General features: G+C 45.7%; 2 protein-coding genes across 3 annotated transcripts; both read left to right on the forward strand.

Annotated features, from left to right (window-relative positions):
* Positions 1–78: 78 nt before the first annotated feature.
* phospho1 (phosphoethanolamine/phosphocholine phosphatase 1) lies at positions 79–3,137 on the forward strand. 2 transcript variants are annotated; one of them, XM_040192034.2, is made up of 3 exons: positions 79–680; positions 1,077–1,125; positions 1,469–3,137. In XM_040192034.2, the coding sequence occupies exon 3, from the start codon at positions 1,594–1,596 to the stop codon at positions 2,446–2,448; it is 855 nt and encodes a 284-aa protein (XP_040047968.2). In that variant the 5' UTR covers positions 79–680; positions 1,077–1,125; positions 1,469–1,593; the 3' UTR covers positions 2,449–3,137. The 2 variants fall into 2 exon arrangements, with proteins under 2 accessions (XP_040047968.2, XP_040047969.2); XM_040192035.2 differs by having other exon boundaries at positions 96–680; positions 1,643–3,137.
* Positions 3,138–4,402: 1,265 nt separating this feature from the next.
* On the forward strand, positions 4,403–15,980 carry eftud2 (elongation factor Tu GTP binding domain containing 2). Its single transcript, XM_040191317.2, has 28 exons — positions 4,403–4,729; positions 5,357–5,472; positions 5,548–5,710; positions 5,829–5,907; positions 6,087–6,162; positions 6,872–6,937; positions 7,031–7,066; positions 7,221–7,311; positions 7,420–7,502; positions 7,814–7,980; positions 8,109–8,233; positions 8,339–8,402; positions 8,503–8,593; positions 8,690–8,825; positions 9,082–9,209; positions 9,544–9,737; positions 10,012–10,123; positions 10,214–10,354; positions 10,573–10,674; positions 10,752–10,834; positions 11,001–11,087; positions 11,993–12,119; positions 12,232–12,319; positions 12,483–12,601; positions 12,880–12,974; positions 13,092–13,245; positions 15,419–15,526; positions 15,618–15,980. Exons 2-28 carry the CDS (start codon positions 5,368–5,370, stop codon positions 15,711–15,713), a joined length of 2,916 nt encoding a protein of 971 aa, XP_040047251.1. The 5' UTR covers positions 4,403–4,729; positions 5,357–5,367; the 3' UTR covers positions 15,714–15,980.
* The last annotated feature ends 3,831 nt before the right edge of the window (positions 15,981–19,811 follow it).

The raw sequence follows: 19,811 nt of genomic DNA on the forward strand, positions 1-19,811 counted from the left end.
CAGACTCTCGATTCAAATAGAGGTCAGAGGTCCAGCAGCTCCATTCCCCTGTTGAAGGTTTTTGAGTCTTAAACTGTTGTAAACATAAGCTGCTTGGCTCAGTAGAAGCACTGTGCTGCTTCGAAGCGCCGGGGGAGCAGTTTGAGGTTCTGTGTCTTGCTCAAGGGCTTTACGGCACAGGACGGGCAGCAGCCAGGCATCGAACTGCCCACCGAACCCCCCCAGCTGAGCGTCAGGCCTGCTGAACCCTTGAGATGATGTTCCTGTCTCTCCCTGGAGTTCTCATGCAGTGTTTTTTTTTTTCCCCCACTGGGTCGAATCAAGCTTACAAGTTCAGAAAAGGATCAGTTTACCTCGGTCCTTTCTTTACCCCTCCAGCTGTAAATTGCGGGTCTTTGTATAAGAGTTTGTAGTCTGTCGTTAGAGCAGTGAGGCTATTTGAGAAAAGCATTTGCATTTGGTTGTTTTCTCCCCCCCCTCCCTTTGGAAGGACCGTGCACGCGCTGAGCAGGCTGCTATTACATGGGCGGACTTGGAGGCGCGGTCCCGTCACAGCGGCTTTCGTGGTTTTGGACCGTCACTTATAAGCGCGCGTGCCGCCGGCCGGCCGGCTACTGTCTGCGGGACCGGATCGGACGGGACCGACACCGGGGGATCGGAACCAGCGCCAGCAGCACACAGTAATGCTTTTTCTTTAAATGTATTTTTTCAAAGTAATGGGATTTGAGTTGAAGTTTGATCTGATGCATTCTAGCGTTTTAGCTGTTATTGGTGTTTTTTTTAAGTCCGCAGATTCGATTGGCGAGCTGACGAGATCGTTTTGAATCCGTCTTTTATAATGAGTGTGTAAAATATGCACAAAAATAAGACAAATTAGACTTTTCCTCCGTTGACGCAAACTGGACTTGTACTGTGTGCATGTTTCTGCTGGACATCACAGAGGTAGAACCTCGTTAAATCGCTGCACGTGGGCGATATAATACCTCACACTCGTACATCATTCGCTGTGATACCTTATTGTTTTCCCCGCACTGTTTGAGGTCATTCAGCATCCACTGTGTCCTTCCCCAATGCAGGCAAGCGAGCCGCACACATTCATCTGACATCCACTGCTTCGATCTAAAGGTAGGAAGGCACAATGCGACCACACGCCGCTGCCTTGTTCATCGATTGTACAGTTCATAAGCTCGCTTGCTTGTAGGATTTTGCATGAAGCCCAGCACGAATTTCCTATATTTTAGCTTCTGGGTGAGCAGGTTGAGCACCACCTTTACCGTATGTAGAAATGAACGCTCCCTCTTCTGGTTTGACTGGCTGCTTTGCTCTCATCCAGCTATAGCTGAATATAATATAATATTCACATTATTGTGTCTACCTCATATATTAAATCTAAATTGTAATCTTTTTTGCCTCCACCCCAACCCCCCCTCCCCCATCCTTCGCCTCTTTACGCATTGATGTTTCCCAGAAACCACCCTCGGCCGCCTCCACCTTACTTTTGGTGGTCTTGCGTGGGATGCCGGAGAGTGGGCGCAGAGCGTGGAGAGTGGAGATTTATTGCCTGTAGCAGCCAGAGGTGTGGCCTGGTCAATCATGGGGGATTCAATATTCACCTGCTGTTATGTCCCACCCCATCCCCCAGGCGAGGGGGAGCCCGCCGGGTCCAGACGCGCAGCGATCATGGCCTCCAACTCGACCAACATCCCCTCCGACAAGCGCTTCCTCGTCTTCTTTGACTTCGATGAGACCATCGTGGATGAAACCAGCGACGACATCGTGGTGCAGACCGCCCCGGGTCAGCACCTTCCGGCCTGGCTGAAGGACACGTACCAACCGGGCCGCTACAACGAGTACATGCAGCGGGTGCTGGCCTACCTGGCGGAGCAGGGGGTCACCGAGAGCGACATCCGCGGCTCCATGGAGAAGATCCCGGCCACCCCCGGCATGCTCACCCTCTTCCAGTTCCTCCGCACTCGGCCACCGCAGGACTTCGAGGTGGTGCTACTGTCCGACGCCAACACCTTCTTCATCGAGGCCTGGCTGCGGCGCGCCGGGGCCCGGCAACTCTTCCACCGGATCTTCAGCAACCCCGCCACCTTCAACAGGGACGGCCGACTGGTGCTGCGGCCCTTCCACTCCCACGACTGCGTGCGGTGCCCGAGCAACATGTGCAAGCAGGTGATCGTCAGGGACTACGTGGCCCGCAGGACGCAGGAGCGGGGCCGCCCTTACCAACGCGTCTTCTACGTGGGGGACGGAGCCAACGACTTCTGCCCGGCCACGGCCCTCGGGCCCCGCGACGTGGCTTTCCCGCGGCGGGACTTCCCCATGCACCGGCTGATCACGGAGACCCACGAGGCCGTGCCAGGGGAGTTCAAGGCTGTCACGGTGCCGTGGAGCAGCGGGGAGGACGTGGTGCAGAGGCTGAGGAAGATGGTGGCGGAGTAGAGGGTCAGAGACAGAGAGGGGAGAAAGGAGAATCTTATTAAGGGGCCAGTTGACACATTTGGTCAAATTCTCAGGTCAAATAGTCCAACTAAGTATTAGGCAATTAAACCATTTGTGTTATAAATAAAGTGTGTCGACCATCCAGTTTACACGTGCCTTAGTCCAGCCTCACTTTTGGCTCCGGAGGTCAATCTTAGGAGAGAAGCAGCAGGTAATTCATTATGGAGACCTGCAATCATCGCCTAAAGAAAGGAAATCAATGTCTTATCATTGCTCTGTTATAAAGATTTAGAAGTAACGGTGATCTATAACTTTAACGTTTTGGGGTCGACCTATTTATAGAATAAATAAACTGCTTTTAAATGTTATTCTGGTTGTACTGTTGTGACAATATTTTAAAGATGTTAATGTCAACCAAGAAACTGTGTTTATTTATCGGCACTTGCTGAAATATAAAATTATAGCCTCAATACATTTTATGAAGTGTATCAAGGGCATTCCAAGATGACCAAACAATATTTTTATTAATTTGCCTCCCACAGAAAACTTGTATTTAGAAATGGATGACAATGTTGAGGGTGTGTTTGTTTAACGTGTTTGTCAGTCTAAAGTATCTATGTATTGACTCTGTAGGCCAGGCCTACTGATCAACATATTATCACCAGCAGGAATAAAGCCATCAACTGAAACCCTTTCTCTGTTTGCATTTATTATCAAACCTCATCAACATCCAAGTGGAATAATGAATTCCCCCTGATTGCTTACTTGTATCTTAGCAATGCCGTATTTTATATTTGAATATCACTTGGCCTAATTGTTTTTCCTCACTTTTCTATTTGGAACATGTAGTGATTGGTCTGCCAATAATGCACACCACTATAAACTCTGTTCAAATTAACGGAGGTCCCAAGTGATTACATCCAAGTTTTTAAACTTATTTATTCATTTATTTTGTAGGGACAATGCACACTGATCAACAGTTGTACTATAAGTGAGCCAGAGTTAGCCAGACAGGCTAATTTCCATCTGCTGTCCCTGGCCAGATGTCTTTAAGGCAGCCTGAAATAAAAAAAAATTCTAAAGGAAATGTAATTTAAATTCACAGACAAACGGACACAATCTATACACAAAACCAATACATAACAAAAGAAAAGTGTAGAGCAGCCATTACAGGCCGCTGCATGCGTCAGGCAGAACAAATTGTCACCATACATTTCAATATCACACCCATCGCACACCGGGCGAATCATTTATGTATAGACTGAATAATAAAGGTCCCAAAATACAACCCTGGGGTACTCCCATGTTAGCTCTTAGAGTAGATGATGAAACGTCACCCACTCTGACACACTGGATTTTCCATTAATTCCAATGCGAAACTTTAGTATTCTAAACAGTTATCTAAAAAGTATAGTTTCTAAGAAGAAGTAAATTACCAATAATTGACTTGAATATTGAATTGAATCATTTTTAAATTGTTTAAGTTGTTAAGGCCCATTGCAAACCATCATATAGTTTAATCCGGGTTCTTCTGCGAAGACACGTTCGTTTTACAAAAACACACAAGCCACCAAATGATAGACACGTTGATTAGATGACACACTGAAATTGAAGGATGACATAACTGCATTACAGTTAATGGCTACTGCCCTCCAGCTTTTGCAGAACAAAACTACAGGCCCATCTATTCATTTACCTTGAAGTGTGAAATAATTCAGATCTACCTACAATAATCCTGCTTTTTCCCTTGATCTAATTAATGCCATAATTATTTATATTATATCACGGCGTATAGATTCATTTAGTTTCAGCAGCGAGACACAGTCTACACGTACAAAACGTTCAAAATAATCAGAGCTGTAGTCCTACATGACCGCTGGATGGCACTAAATGCACGCATGTCACCCACGGGAACCGTCTCCTAATACACGAACATCAAGGTGGACAGTGCATCATAATCGTTGTTTCATTTGAAAGATGCTGACGTGCACTGGGGTCATGCATGTGTATGGTCAATTCTGGGTGTTTAAGTGAGAGTAAATAAGCAAAAGTAGCAGGTATTTGAAACGTAGATGTAATTTTCTTTGCTGCTAAGTACCCAACTCCACCGTTGGGGGCGATAGTGAGCTCGAAAGCGCCCCCGAGTCCTCAGAAGAAGAAAGCCGGACGTAATATTTCGTGCGCATGGCGCTTTTTGTGAAATTATTTATCTTCTGAATACTTACCCAACTGACCTTGTTTCGATTATTGTCTTACCTCACCGCGCTATCACGGAATACAGGTGAGTTGTTATTTTCAGGCAGCGGGTTATAGTTGCGAAAACTAAGCTGTAAGCTCCGTTAAGCTAAATTGCTAAACATCAACGTAGCTGCAACGTCCTCTCCAAGTCATTCATTTCTGTTAGCATGGTAGCATGTTAGCATGCTCGGTTTTGGGTCGCTGCTAACATTGCAAACACAAAGAACATTTTCATCTGTTAACGTTAATCATTGAAGACTTCTCATTAAATTAAAATTGTATTATTCGTTTTGCCCACGGAAACCATCTGAATGCTTGATAAATAGTCCCTGCGATGCATGTTGTGCTATACAAGTTAGCATTAGCTTTGATGTTAACTCAAGGAAACCTTATTAAGCGAGCTAGTTACGAATTCATCCCCGACTTCTGTAAAACAAGCACAACTTCACAACGCAAGTGCATTTTTATTACTATTTAGACTTCAACATGTTTTCGGTGCGTATTGAATCAGAGAGCAACACAGACATGACATAATGTCCAATGAGACATTGACAAAGCGGATATAACGTGACTTAATTCTAGTTGTATTCTGTATCGCCTCCACGTCGTATTGTCTTTACCAATTCAGAGAAACCGTATAACATCATTCAACCCGTGTCTCCTCTTTCAGTCCTCTACAAGATGGAGGCTGATCTGTATGACGAGTTTGGAAACTACATCGGTCCAGAGCTGGACTCTGATGACGATGAGGATGATCTGGATGCAGAGGACCGAGATGTTGACGAGGTAATCATTTCTTTGAGCCGTTAGCCCCCTAATTTTCAATATGTGACCACATTTCATGGTAATTTCTCTGTGCAGGCTGACGACGATGATGAAGATGAACCTGCTGATGCCGATGAGGATGTCCCTGGTATGGAGGTGGTTCTGCACGAGGACAAGAAGTACTATCCTACAGCAGAGGAGGTTTATGGCCCCGAAGTGGAAACCATTGTCCAGGAGGAAGACACGCAACCTCTCACAGGTTAGATAATCTGTACAAGCAGATGTACAATCAAGCGCATAGTGTTTGGTTAAATTGTCCACACATGATAAGTTCTATTACGTTCCGCACAAATATGAGTGTTTTCTCTTCACTCCAGAGCCCATCATCAAGCCTGTGAAGCACAAGCGGTTCACGCTGATGGAGCAGGAGTTACCTGCCACCGTCTATGATATGGAGTAAGTCACCAAGTCATCAATGTGCACATGATTTCTGCCAATTATGGCTGAAGATGCAAATGTACATGTAGACAATTATTGACTCAACTCACTGTTGTGTGTTTCATATTTACATATCCTGCAAATACATGCGTTTGCTGTTTGTCTCTCAAGCACTCGTGTCTGTCTTCTCTTGGTAGATTCCTTGCAGATCTGATGGACGGTCCTGAGCTAATCCGTAACGTCACCCTGTGTGGACATCTTCACCACGGCAAGGTTGGTACCCGCCATATCTCTGCACTTTTAGCAAGGGCAGTTTTTCCCTGACTGTGGGTTTAGTGCTTTTGCCATGTGGATGAGCTGGTTGGGGGGGGGGGATCTGTTCTCAAAATGTATAACCACTTTTCATTAAGGCTAAATTTATAAATTGGTGTTTTAGCTTTATGCCATTTGTTGGGGCACACATGTCAAATGGCCCTCTTAGTTATTACTTTAACCAATTGTTACGGTAGCATTTACAAGTGTGCGGCTTTCAACAGTGCGCTGCAGTGCCCACATAAGACCCCATAGTAACTCACCAATGTGGGGACAACACCCGTCATCTTGGATGTTGTGAATATTCTCTGGTCTCCAGTCCATCAACTCTATCTGTCTGTCGTTCACTGCAGAGCTTGTTCGTAGACGGAAAGCATTCAACATTATCGCTGTTGTTGACTATCAGTCCAGATAACAGGCAGATCATATATCTGATACTGCAGTGATATTTAGAATGACTTCTGGCATCAAAAATGATGCTTTTTGGTCTGCTTGGATTTTTTGTTGGCATGGCAACCTGCCAGCGCTGCACAATAATTGGGTATTCTGTGGCATTTTGCCAAAGAGGACATGTGTTCTTAAGATGAAAAATGCATGAGGATATGAATATTTTGGATATATGCTAATAACTGACTCATGGGGATCTAATGAATTTGTTTATTCTGTTTAGACCTGTTTTGTGGACTGCCTGATTGAACAGACGCACCCAGAAATCAGGAAGAGGGACGACGTGGATGTGAGGGTCGACTGGAATGATGAACACATTTTGAGAGACGATTACTCTTATTGTATATTACAGAGTAACTAACATGACGTTTGACTCTTTCAGCTGCGATACACCGACATCCTCTTCACCGAACAGGAGGTGAGCGTTACGGCACATTAGAATGTCAATGAATTGCAAACATGGAAATATGATCCCCAACGGCCTTTATCCTTATTAAATAAGCACTACAGGGATAGAATTACACCCTCTCCTCCCCCCTAAAGGTTATTTCTACGTTGTGCTCTTTCCGCAGAGGGGTGTGGGTATCAAGAGCGCCCCCGTCACAATGGTCCTGCCAGACTCCAGAGGAAAGTCCTACCTTTTCAACATCATGGATACACCAGGTAGGGTGCGCGGCTGGAGGTGGAGGGAGCTACTGAACGTGTGTTCCCTGGTTTGTTTTGGTGCATCCCAGCAGGGAGTGATGTCAAACCTTGTGTCTCCCTCTTAAGGCCACGTGAACTTCTCTGACGAGGTCACTTCTAGTATCCGGCTCTCGGACGGCATCGTCCTCTTCATAGATGCAGCAGAAGGAGTGAGTCACTGCACGCTTTTCCTCCATATAGAACTCCTGCAGTGTAGCTGGGAGACTCTGCAGCAGCTGCACACTTGTCAGCTGTACCGTGTCGTGTCTACAGCGTACCTTTGCCGTTCTTTATAGTCATGGGCGAGGTGAATAGCAAATGGCTGTTGATGCCAGAGTAGCTATTTAATTAACAGTGAGTTTGTGCCGCATTGCGGCTGGTTCTCTGCAACCAATCGGTGGTCTGCAGTGTTTTGACTCTGCATTGTGTCATGAGCTGGACTTGAAACGTGCCATTTAGCCCCTTTTGTATCTCTGCACAGGTGATGCTGAACACAGAGCGCCTGATCAAACACGCGGTTCAGGAGCGAATGGCCATCACCATCTGCATCAACAAGGTGGACCGGCTTATTGGGGAGCTCAAATTGCCCCCTACAGATGCTTATTATAAACTCCGCCACATTGTGGATGAGGTCAACGGTTTGCTCAGGTAATACTTAAAACCCGTAACGGATACAGCGTTTGGGGAGCATGAGTGGCTTGATGAGCTGTAGTGCTGCATACTGATTAGTGGGGTGGAGAATCAGACGGCTGATGGTCATTTCTCTTCTTTCTCAGCACGTACTCCACGGATGAGAACTTGGTGGTGTCTCCTCTGCTAGGCAATGTGTGCTTCGCCAGCTCTCAGTACAGCACCTGTTTCACCCTGGGGTCCTTCGCAAAGATCTACTCGGACACCTATGGTAAGGCTCTTCAGCATAAACCCTCACCGGAGCCTGTTCTTTATTTATTATCTCACGCCTAGTGGACTTACTTCGGTATGGACTTACTCTCCTCTGTGTTTCTAGGTGACATCAACTATAATGAGTTTGCCAAGAGGCTTTGGGGAGACATTTATTTCAACCCCAAAACGTGAGGAACACATTTCCCTTGAACTGTATGCTAATATTTAATGCTAAGCAATGTTCTTGTAAGATATTCTTATATCTCCCATCCTCTCCCTCCCCCCCAGTCGCAAGTTCACAAAGAAAGCTCCCAGCAGCAACTCTCAGCGCAGCTTTGTGGAATTTGTTCTGGAGCCTCTCTACAAGATCCTCTCACAGGTTGGACACGGCTAAACCGTTTCTGTGTAACAAAGCAACTCGCCTTTTGCAGACCCCAAGTGTGTCATCCTCACCTAAAATCCTCTTTGCATCCAGGTGGTCGGGGACGTGGACACGTCTCTCCCCAGAGTTCTGGATGAACTGGGGATCCACCTCACCAAAGAAGAGCTGAAGCTGAACATCAGACCTTTACTGAGGCTGGTCTGTAACCGCTTCTTTGGAGAGTTCACTGGTAAGGATTCATCTTTTATCGTCTGTCCTGTTTTCGTTTTTTTTGTTGGTCTTCGCTGTATTTGTAGATTTTATTATTTTTTTTCTTTTAAAGTAACATGAACAATACTGCAGAGACACTCTGAAGCATTTTATCCATCTTGCTGCTTTATTCAATATTATTGCTCCTGATTGTTTTATTTGTTTATGATAAATGGTCATGATTTGCTCCACCCGTTTTATCGCTATTAAGTCAAGCATGAATGTCTTCTGCTCAGGCTTTGTGGACATGTGCGTGCACCACATCCCCTCACCACAGGAGGGTGCTAGGAGCAAGATAGAGCACACATACAATGGAGGTCTGGACTCGGACCTCGCGGAGGCCATGACGGAGTGCGACCCCGATGTGAGTATAAGGGACGCAGGGCGGGAATCTCCTGTTTGTTTGCTGCGGAGAAGCAGATACGCAAATGCTGCAATGTGTTTCAGGTCCTTCCAGCTGCTGTAACATATCAACCCAACAGGCTGTTTGTCTTGAGATGTGCAGACTTTTAAATATTTTAATTTAAGCCAATACCAGCCAGTTTTCCAAGTTTCAACAAACGTTTAACTGCCTTACGCCAAAACCCTCTTATGTTTTATTTTTTTTATTTGAACATGTCTCATTCAAGTGGTAAGACTTCCCTGCCCCATTTCTTTAATCTCTCTCTCATATATCCATCTTTTTCTGCTCACTTTAGGGTCCTTTGATGTGCCACACCACCAAGATGTACAGCACCGAGGATGGGGTTCAGTTCCACGCGTTCGGCCGGGTGCTGAGTGGGACCATTCAGGCCGGTCAGCCTGTCAAGGTCTTGGGAGAGAACTACACCCTTGAGGACGAGGAGGACTCGCAGGTCTGCACTGTGGGCCGGCTCTGGATCTCAGTCGCCAGGTCTGTATATATTTAACAATCTTTACCTATTGGTGTACTTAGGAGTATATAATGAACTACATGGTGTCTCATTTGAGAGACACAGTTTCTGCTGGACTATGAACGTCTTCCTACCTCAGGACAAACTGATCAGAAGAAAGGGTCACTGTCACCTCACAAATACCTTTTTTTTTACCAATAACTCCAGGATTAATCTGCTTCACGTATGTCTAAGAGGACCGGTTGGAGACTTTTGACTAGTTTGAATTAAATTTTGTGCCGCTCACATTTTCAGATACCAAATTGAAGTGAACAGAGTCCCTGCGGGAAACTGGGTTCTAATCGAAGGCTGCGATCAGCCAATCGTCAAGACGGCAACGATCACGGAGCCCAGAGGGAACGAAGAGGTGAGACCAGTGGCAGAAATACGACTGAGACCATTTTAACTTACAAAACGGCATAATTAATCTTTTTCTTCTTTTTTTAACTCTCTTTAGGCTCAGATTTTCAGGCCACTAAAGTTCAACACGGCATCCGTTATAAAGATTGCAGTGGAGCCCGTCAACCCTTCAGAGCTACCCAAGATGTTGGACGGACTGAGGAAGGTCAACAAGAGCTATCCGTCCCTCACCACAAAGGTACAGCCGGGGGTCCGGCAATAGGCCTTCAAAACTAAATCCAAACGCCTTTTAAGCAAGCGGAATATTCTGCTATGTAATTACTCAGATTACAGTCATACGGTAGGACGTTTAACCAGCAAGTCTCTCTTGAAATGAAATACAAATATGGGTCCTGCACGACGGACAAACCTGACAAGTCCGATCTGATCACAACATTATTGTTGTTTGTCTTTCAGGTGGAGGAATCGGGCGAGCATGTCATCTTGGGCACAGGAGAGCTGTACCTGGACTGCGTCATGCACGACCTGCGCAAGATGTACTCAGAGATCGACATTAAAGTAACTATTCCCGATGGCGCCACACAAGAGTGCAGCGCTTTGTTTCTTTGTGTGATTGTGCTGGTTTTTGTCCACAGGTCGCCGACCCCGTCGTGACCTTCTGCGAAACGGTTGTAGAGACTTCTTCACTCAAGTGCTTCGCTGAAACGCCAAACAAAAAGTGCGTATCAAATGGGATTTTATGGGTTTTTTCGACTCACAGCTCTGATCATTTTCTGACAAGCTGTTTTTAATTTGTATTTCTTTGTGGAAAGTTGTCAGTCACTGTCAGTTTGGGCCCCTGGCTGCAGAATGAGCGATTGACGGCCGTGTGATGTGATTGACAGGAACAAGATCACCATGATTGCCGAGCCCTTGGAGAAGGGGCTCGCTGAGGACATCGAGAACGAAGTGGTGCAGATCACGTGGAACAGGTTAGATGCAGCAGGTCTCGCCATCCCGCTCGCATACATTGAACCTGTGATCTCTTGGAATAATTTAAATGGATTAATGTGCCTTTCATGTTGGATGTGTAGATTTTCCCCCCATTTCATTCTGGTATGGCAGAAGCCTTCTTAATTCCTCCGTATATCAAAGCCACTCTGGCCCGCCATTAGTTTTCATTACGTCCTCTGTTAGCAAGGATAAAGGAGCCGGCATGATTGGCTCTTTAATTAAATGATGTCATTAAGGTAGCGCGCTGTAGAAATGCCTCGGGCTTAAATAGTCTTTTTTTTTTTTTTTATAATGAAAAGTTACGGATTTGTGGGTGATGATCCTCCTAATAGTCCATAGTTGTTGCTGTAAAGCATTCAAGTGTTTGTTTTTCTTAAATTTCTCTTGGGCCTTCTTAAAGAAATACACAAACTGTATTTCTGCTTCACTGCGTCAGTTCGAAAGCGACCGTAGAAACGCTAAATATGAGATTAATGTTCACTACTTGATATGAATCTATATTTAGAAATTGCAATAGATTTATGTTTGAGTGTTTAAGGAGAAGACAAGCACTCGTGTGTGGTCTCCTAGAGACCCCTCCATGTATATCGATCAGATATCTCACAGTAATTGAATCTCCCACTAAAAGCATGGATGAATCTCCCCGTCCGTGATGCTGAAGCGCTGCTTCCCGTCCGTCCTCGGCTCATCAATCAGGCTATCTATACCCAACGATGTCAAAGACGCGACATACTTCACGCGTCATTAAACTGAACCTCCGCTCTGCTGCTCCTCGTCCATTAACCCCACACACTCCCCCGATCAACCAATCTCCTTAATGCTGCCGCTGACACAATGTGCAGTCTGCCTTTCAACCAGTGGCTGTTCTGTTCCCTCGTGGCAGGAAGAAGCTGGGAGAGTTTTTCCAGACAAAGTACGACTGGGATCTGCTGGCTGCCAGGTCCATCTGGGCCTTCGGACCGGACGCCACGGGACCAAACATCCTGGTAGATGACACGCTGCCCTCCGAGGTGAGTTGTGTTCCCTTTGGCCACTGGCGTATTGTGGGGACAAGATCGTTCAAAGCTTCTTAAGACGGAAACACTTTTTGTAGCGGGCTCGTGATGTTGTTCTCTTGTGTAGGTGGACAAGGCGCTGCTGGGCTCAGTCAAAGACAGCATCGTTCAGGGCTTCCAGTGGGGCACCAGAGAGGGGCCTCTGTGTGATGAGCGTGAGTAAATATTTATCCTTTTCTTTTTGTACTCTTTTGTTTCTCTGCGCTGCCATTGGTGCTGGAATCTCCTTTTGGCCTGAATGTCCGCAGCTGTGGCCGTTGTGCGAAGGGAGAATGTTGCGTTACGTCCCCTTAACGCTTGTCTTTCTGCTGCTCCCAGCCATCAGGAATGTCAAGTTTAAGATCCTCGATGCCGTCATTGCTCAGGAGCCTCTCCACAGAGGAGGGGGCCAGGTCATCCCCACGGCCAGGAGGGTGGTGTACTCTGCTTTCCTCATGGTGAGGAAGCCTATTCTTCTCCTTATCTGCCATCAGCTCCGATGCCTTTGTTTATTTTTCCATTATCAGAATTACGCTGTGTGTTTTGCTGACTTTGTTATTGTTGAATCTTGTGCAATACCTTTCCTCTTTCCTAATCTGGGCATCGCTCCTCTCATTTAGCTTCACCCGGATGTTACGGTGCACGAATTGTTGTGTTGTAGCCGTACATTGGCTGGCCATATATTCTCATACACCCACACGCCTTATTCTAATGTATGGTCTCCCTCGTGTCCCAGGCCACTCCGAGGTTGATGGAGCCGTATTACTTTGTGGAGGTTCAGGCTCCAGCTGATTGCGTATCTGCTGTCTACACAGTTCTGGCCCGAAGAAGGTTGGCATACTCATTCTCCTTTATTTCCATCAGGCAGTATTGTAACAATATTCTGTAATCTAAAAATACAGGGATTTGATGTTTTTTAAATGCATTCCTCTGCTTGTCTTGGAACAGGGGTCATGTGACCCAGGATGCACCTATTCCAGGGTCTCCTCTCTACACCATCAAGGCTTTCATCCCGGCCATCGACTCCTTCGGCTTTGAGACCGACCTTCGCACGCACACACAGGGACAGGCCTTCGCCCTGTCTGTGTTCCACCACTGGCAGGTAGACGAAAACCAGCGTTCCCTCCAGTTGAACAAAATACCGAAAGGTTTCCACCCACTATAGTTATGCAAATAACAGAAGTTGGGCAATTGAGATCAATAGTGCTAATTACCAATTTTAACCATGTGTACATTTCAAGAGATATATTTCTCTTAATTGATCATCTGGCTTTGCAGAAATTCCTTCCCAAGTGAGGAACATTTAGTCCAAGCTGCTGATTGTTTTTTTTGGGTTTTTTCAGTCACCGATATGAACACAATTTTACGCTGAAATAAATAATAATTATATATTATAATAACTTTTCCTGAACGCATCATGTCAATGAAATTGCCAGGTTCATATATTCCGGATGCGAGCTGCATAAATCTACAGCAACGATGTGTTTTTGTCCACCGTATGGCTGTTGTGCAGTTGCAGCATCTCAATCACTTACCGTATTTTCCGCACCGGATTAAAAGGCGCACCTTCAATGAATGACCTATTTTAGAACATTTTTCATACATAGGGCGCACCGGATTATAAACCGCAAAACGTTTTACCTGGGTTTGCGTTATGCTAGGTTTCCCCGGACATGTCCTCTTTTTGAGACCTAAAAAATGCGTCCGGAAGGGCTTCCAAAAACGTCCGGGATTTTGCTTCGTCAGATATTTGTGTTTCTCTGGGTCTTTCACAAACTAGTTATTCCGCCCTTAAGTGTTGGAAATGGTGTCTCCCTTACGTTCCACCTTCTTGCGCGAGCTCTGACTGTAGAGAGAACAGTCATTGGTCGACCGATCTCAATGTTGCCAGATTGGAAATGTTCACCATTTGTTTTTCATATTAAATTTCATATATATATAATTAATTTTTTAAAAGCCCTGTTCGGATGACAAAACAGGTTTTTATCTGTCGGTCCAGAGCACCAACTCTTGCACACCAAACTGTGGGCGCTTGCACAGCGCTGTCAACTCTTGTGCACACGTCTGCCACTCCTGCTAAATTCCTTCTGATGTGCAGTGTTGAGTCATTAATTTTTAAGTAGAGTGTAACCGTTCCTGTGTGCTATGTCTGACATGTGTTTGTGTCTGCAGTCTGCAGAGCTGTGTCAGGGGAAATTTAGCTCCACTTTGGGAGGATTAATACCTAACAGCGAAAGCATTCATCTGGAAGAGAGCGGTTTCTTCAGTGCATGTGTTTCATGTTTTTATTCCCCATTGAGGTTAAAATCCAATTGTTGAGTAAGAAAAGAGATGCATTATTTATTTACATGCCTGTATGAACAGTTGAGGTTTGTCAATGCAGAACTAGATTGGTCATACGTGTATTTCCATGTTTTACATTTCCCCTTGGACTACTCCTGAAATCAGTCAGCTAACAGCATGTCTTACTTCTCACCGTCGTCATTTAATCAAGAGTAATTCTTTAGTTCCGCCGTCCCGCGTATTTTGAGCTAAACAGAAATCACCTTTTATCCAAAAAGACACGCCCTTTGGTCCAAATACCAATTTACTTACTAAAGGGGCAGCGATAGTTTGAACCTGACGCAAACAACACTCTCAACCGCCTCCTCTGTGCCACATCACACATCATTCCTGTGGGCACATATTGATTAAACTGACCAGGAAAATAAGAATAACATGGAGTCCCTGAAGTGAGTGCACGAGCAGCACAGTGTTGAGTTACCGCCTCTCTCTCCCATCTGTTGATTGGGCTTCAAACCTTCCATTGATTGTCTCCCCCCTCCCCTTACACACACACACACATTTAATCCGTCCCCGACTTGAATGGGTCCACTCTACCCAACGTTTCGCCAGGTTCAGCTTTCCTTCTCTCTATTTAGCGGGACTGTCACATCCATGACCATGAGATCTCATAGTGACGGTCACACTGCACGCTCCTTAACAAAATTGATTCAGTGAATCATTTTAAAAGCTTGTGAATACTTCTGCCGACATTGCACTGATGAAGCTGAAGCCGCGACGGCACTTTTGCGCGTCGCTTTTCCATCATGTTGACGGACGCACTCCTGACTCTGTAACAATGGAGACAGACTTGCAACCGAATGAGAGATTCAGTGAAAGGTCGGCACCGCATTTGAAGTGTCCACTCGGTTTGCTAATGCTGATCCTGTAATACAGTTCATGTCGTCACGTCTCTTCTCTCTGCGTTAACCACGTTTCACATTTCCTTTCAGATCGTCCCCGGTGACCCCCTGGACAAGAGCATCGTGATCCGGCCTCTCGAGCCTCAGCCCGCCCCCCACCTGGCCAGAGAGTTCATGATCAAGACCCGAAGGCGCAAGGTGAGCCTTTTTCCACCCCCCTATTATTTGGTCACGGTGGTTCGGTCAACCTTTCGAGGCTGATCGCGTGTGTTTTTTGTTTGTTCTGCAGGGTCTCAGTGAGGATGTGAGCATCAGCAAGTTCTTCGATGACCCCATGTTGTTGGAGCTGGCCAAACAGGACGTGGTGCTCAACTACCCGATGTGAGACTGCAACACCAAACCCTACTTTTTAGGAGCACTCGGGGAAACTAACAGTAACGCAGAGCTTGACGGCGGTTACTCTGACTCTCAACACCTGAAGTGATCCAGGCGTTCTTTCCTTTTGGTATATGGCTGTGAAAGCTTTTTTTATGTGTAAAAATTATCATTGTTTTTGTAGGTTAAAAGGACACGGAAAGTTTTTTTTTTTTAAAGAAATTGGTTGTTATTTGTCTCGCATATTTCGGAATAAAATAAATCTGTGTAATTCAAAGATCTGTGTTTTGTTTTTCTGCACTTTCTTGGTCCACAAAAGAACCCACTTCCTCACAAGGATTTTACTTTGAAGGGCTTGTATATTTGAAAATAGAGGTGGGCATCTGGCAAGTTTAAGTTGTCTCTATTTTCTTGGGCTGGAAACTGGTACTAAAGGTGGAGCTGTGCTGATGGTGTGTGTCTGAGACGCCATGTGGGCGTCGTCGGGTAGCGGCCTCGTGGTCAGAACGGAGGAGAAAAGAAAATTAGGTTTTCTTCAGGTACTATAATGGAGGGTATGGTAAAACACATGGTTCAAATGTTAGTCCAAATGAACCAAACCTACAAAAAGAAGCTGAGTGAGCCACGACTATTAAAGGATGGAGAAAAACATGCGGTTAACTTTGCTACGGTATATTTGTTATCAAAATACAAAATTAACTAAACCGAACAAACAGGAGGAAAGTCAGCTTGGGTCCAGTCTGGACCGGACGCGCAGTCGACTGGGAGCTGGAGACGGGCCCCTCTAGAAAATAACTAAAGCGTAAAAACAATGTTTTGCACGATGGTGCTCGAGGGTTTAAGAGCTGCTTCATCCAAAGATTTTTCCAGCTGACTTCAGCAGCTGTGCTTTTGTGAAAGATGAAACACAACATTTTTCAAGTCTTCCATCTTCAAAACACGTCGAGTGGATAATCACTCAGAAGAAGTGTGGCGTTTAACCACACTTCATGATGGCTCGACGCGAGTCTCGTCACGCCGGCAGAAGAGCGCCGTGTCCGAACGGCTCCGTCCTTCATCGGTCACCGCTGACAACTTAGCCAACAGTCCTGGAGGTGATGAGGGGAGGGAGGTGATGGGGAAGGTAAGGCCAGGGACCGGAGGAGTCAAAGATGGCCTGAGCTGCTTTGACATTTGCACTGAATGTCAATCCTGTCCAAAAAACAAAAAAAGGGATTTCTTTTTTCCCGCAGATGGTGACGGTGGCAGTTGGGGGGATTCTCTGCCCTTTGCAGCAGCTGAGGGGAAGGAGAAACTGAAGAGCTGTTTGCGGTTCGGAAGCACTAAATACAGCGATGACACTTTACTCATCGAAGGTATCCGGATGCTTTTCAGGCTCGCTGATTCCCACAACCCCCCCACCCCTCCTCTCAGATGGCATCTGCAGCCATGGACTCTTGCACATGTGCGAAGCAAATGTTCACTCGGGCGACACGGTGCCGTCCGTCCTCCACAGTGCTGGCGTGAGCCCGGGATCGTGCCTCGCCCCCCCGCGGGGGAGGGGGAGGGGGGAGGAGGAGGAGGGACGGATGGCAGCAGTTCTTGCCGGTCTGAACACAAGGCCCCGGAGCGCTCGTTACAATCTGTGTTCCCCGTGCTAATTATAGACAAGAGCGAGGGTACGGGGCCGGCTGGGGGCGTCCGTCCTGCTCCTGCGTGTCAGACCTTTCCCTTTTTCCCCTTTCCACCTCCATCTGCTCTCAACCGCCTCATCAGTCGCCCTTTTCCTGTGTCAACCCGTCCTCTCATTTGACCTCTCGTGGCCTCGTCCCTGTGCAGCTGCACACCTCTGTCCGGCTTCTGTGTCTGTGGCTCAATCGTACTTGTCTCTTCCTGCAAACATCACAAGTCCAGTCAGGACCATTTTATGCTAAAAGTCTAGCGAAGGAGTACCAGCTTTCTTTTTGTCTCATAACATTTAGAAGGTTTTGTGGAAACCTTTTTTTTTTGAGGACCATGTCAGATGTGTTGTTTTAATGTAAAAGGACAATTTCCTCATTACCGTCTTAGACTTCAGGGTTGGTCAGTTTGCTCAGTTGTTCAGGTTATCTTAGGTGTTATTTTATGGTAAACGTTTTGAGAAAATGAAGGAAAGCCGTCTCCAGTTACATTTAACATACAAACGTTATATAATAAAACCGCTTTTCTTTTTTTCATAGTGCATTACATACTACAATAAACTGACCTTTTCTTTTGTATGACGTTTTAGGACTACGTTACATTTATTGCAAAACATACTTTTTATGTTTCACATGACATTCCGGTGTATATTGTTCACATGCAGGTCGAACTCAATGAATAAGACTATCAGAGAAAAGTACATTTATTTCAATACTTCAATTCAAAGGTGAAACTCCTTAAACATATGGGGGCTTTGACTGCGCGTTAAATGTGGCTTTGTTCGGCTTTTAATGACACTGTGGCGGCTGCAACTATCCAGACCGACAACTGGTCGTGACGACGCTGCTGCTTTTCTTCGTATTCCTTGAGACACTTGTTTGACGTACTTTACATTTCAACAGTGGGTAACCTTGAAAAGTGTCTTCAATTTCCTACCAGGATTTTCTGGCCGACAATCATCCTGCCGAAAGACTGGATGGCTAATTGGACCGGTCCATTAGGCAACGACAAGAGGGGTGTTCAGGGGAGCCTTCACATCAGAACTACGGAGGAGGAATGTCTTCACCCCCTGCACTTAACGGTGGACTGGCCCGCATAGTATAAAGCACTCAGCTAGGAGATGGCTCAGCAGGTCCTTTGTCAGCAGAGCACTCGTGGTGGTATTTCAGAGTAGTTTTGTTAGAACAATTATGACAACAATTAATTAGAGTTGTCACTCTGGTTGATTTTGTTACCCGTCCCAATTTGTCCCACTTTACCTGCCCTCCCAGCTTCATGTGTGCCCTCCTCACTCACTCACACAGTAATGAATTCTCTCCAGCTATGACCTTTGTAGTTTTGTGATATTTCTTATATACATTTTTGATGTATAATTCATGGCATATGACATTTTCTTTTTACATTCATTCGTAATCCATATTTTTATTATCAGTGCGGTCGGCCCTTTGAGGTTACAAATAACTGCTATTGTCCATATTTCGTTTGACAACATTTAAAGTGGCTTTCGGCAGATATTTATCAGTTATTACACCGAATAAATAATGTTGTTATGGGTGATTTCGTCGCTGCGTGGTAGCGCGTGGTCGTCCTTCAACTGGAGGGTTGACATTTGATCCCAGGCTCCTCTATACGCCGATGTGTCCTTGGGCGGACGCCATGAAGAGAATCACACCTATATATTCCGACATCTCAACTCTCAATTGTCAAATGCAGCTTATCCTGCAGAAACACAGGAGGGCGCCATCAGTGCCCAGCAGGTCAGTGACAATACGAGGTCCGTCAAGGTCGGAGCTGCACACGGAGCACGTGACACCGTGACTCCTGCACCCGAGGGCCCGCAATACTGAATCATTGCAGAGTTTAGGGGACAATAGAAGCCAATCCATCTCAGAGTTTAGCTGCAAACATTGAGAGTGAACATGTATGCGTGCATCAAGGCTGCAGAATGGAGGGGGGGGGAGGAATTTGCGAGCAAACAATCAAGCTGCAGTTTCAATTAGCTAAAGGAGCCGTATGTGTGTTCCCCTTCTTTATGCATCTGGAATACATTATCTGTTTCTTCTCGTTCCACATATTTAACTGCTGTGTATGCTGTGCGTTCCACAAACCAGATTTACAATAAAAGATATTAACCCTTTTTTTTAGCTGTTAAAAATCCCATTCAGGATAATTATGCAGCAAAAAAAACCTACAAACTGCAAGTACAGTATGAATACTCGTATATGAGATTTACAATAATCATACAAACATCCTACATTAAGTACTTCTATAGAAATAGGATTTTATAAAATAACATCGATATTTAAGGTATTCAATAAACCATTTCATACAGTGACAATGACAGCAGGAATGACTGCCTTTTTCAAGGCAGATGTCTGTGGACCCAGAAGATGTGTGACCTGTCGGGTGCGCGCACCGTCACAGACAATTGCGCGCACCATCCTGCTTC

The sequence above is a fragment of the Gasterosteus aculeatus genome, chromosome 11, assembly GCF_964276395.1.
Source record: "Gasterosteus aculeatus chromosome 11, fGasAcu3.hap1.1, whole genome shotgun sequence".
In the NCBI taxonomy this organism is placed as follows: domain Eukaryota; kingdom Metazoa; phylum Chordata; class Actinopteri; order Perciformes; family Gasterosteidae; genus Gasterosteus; species Gasterosteus aculeatus.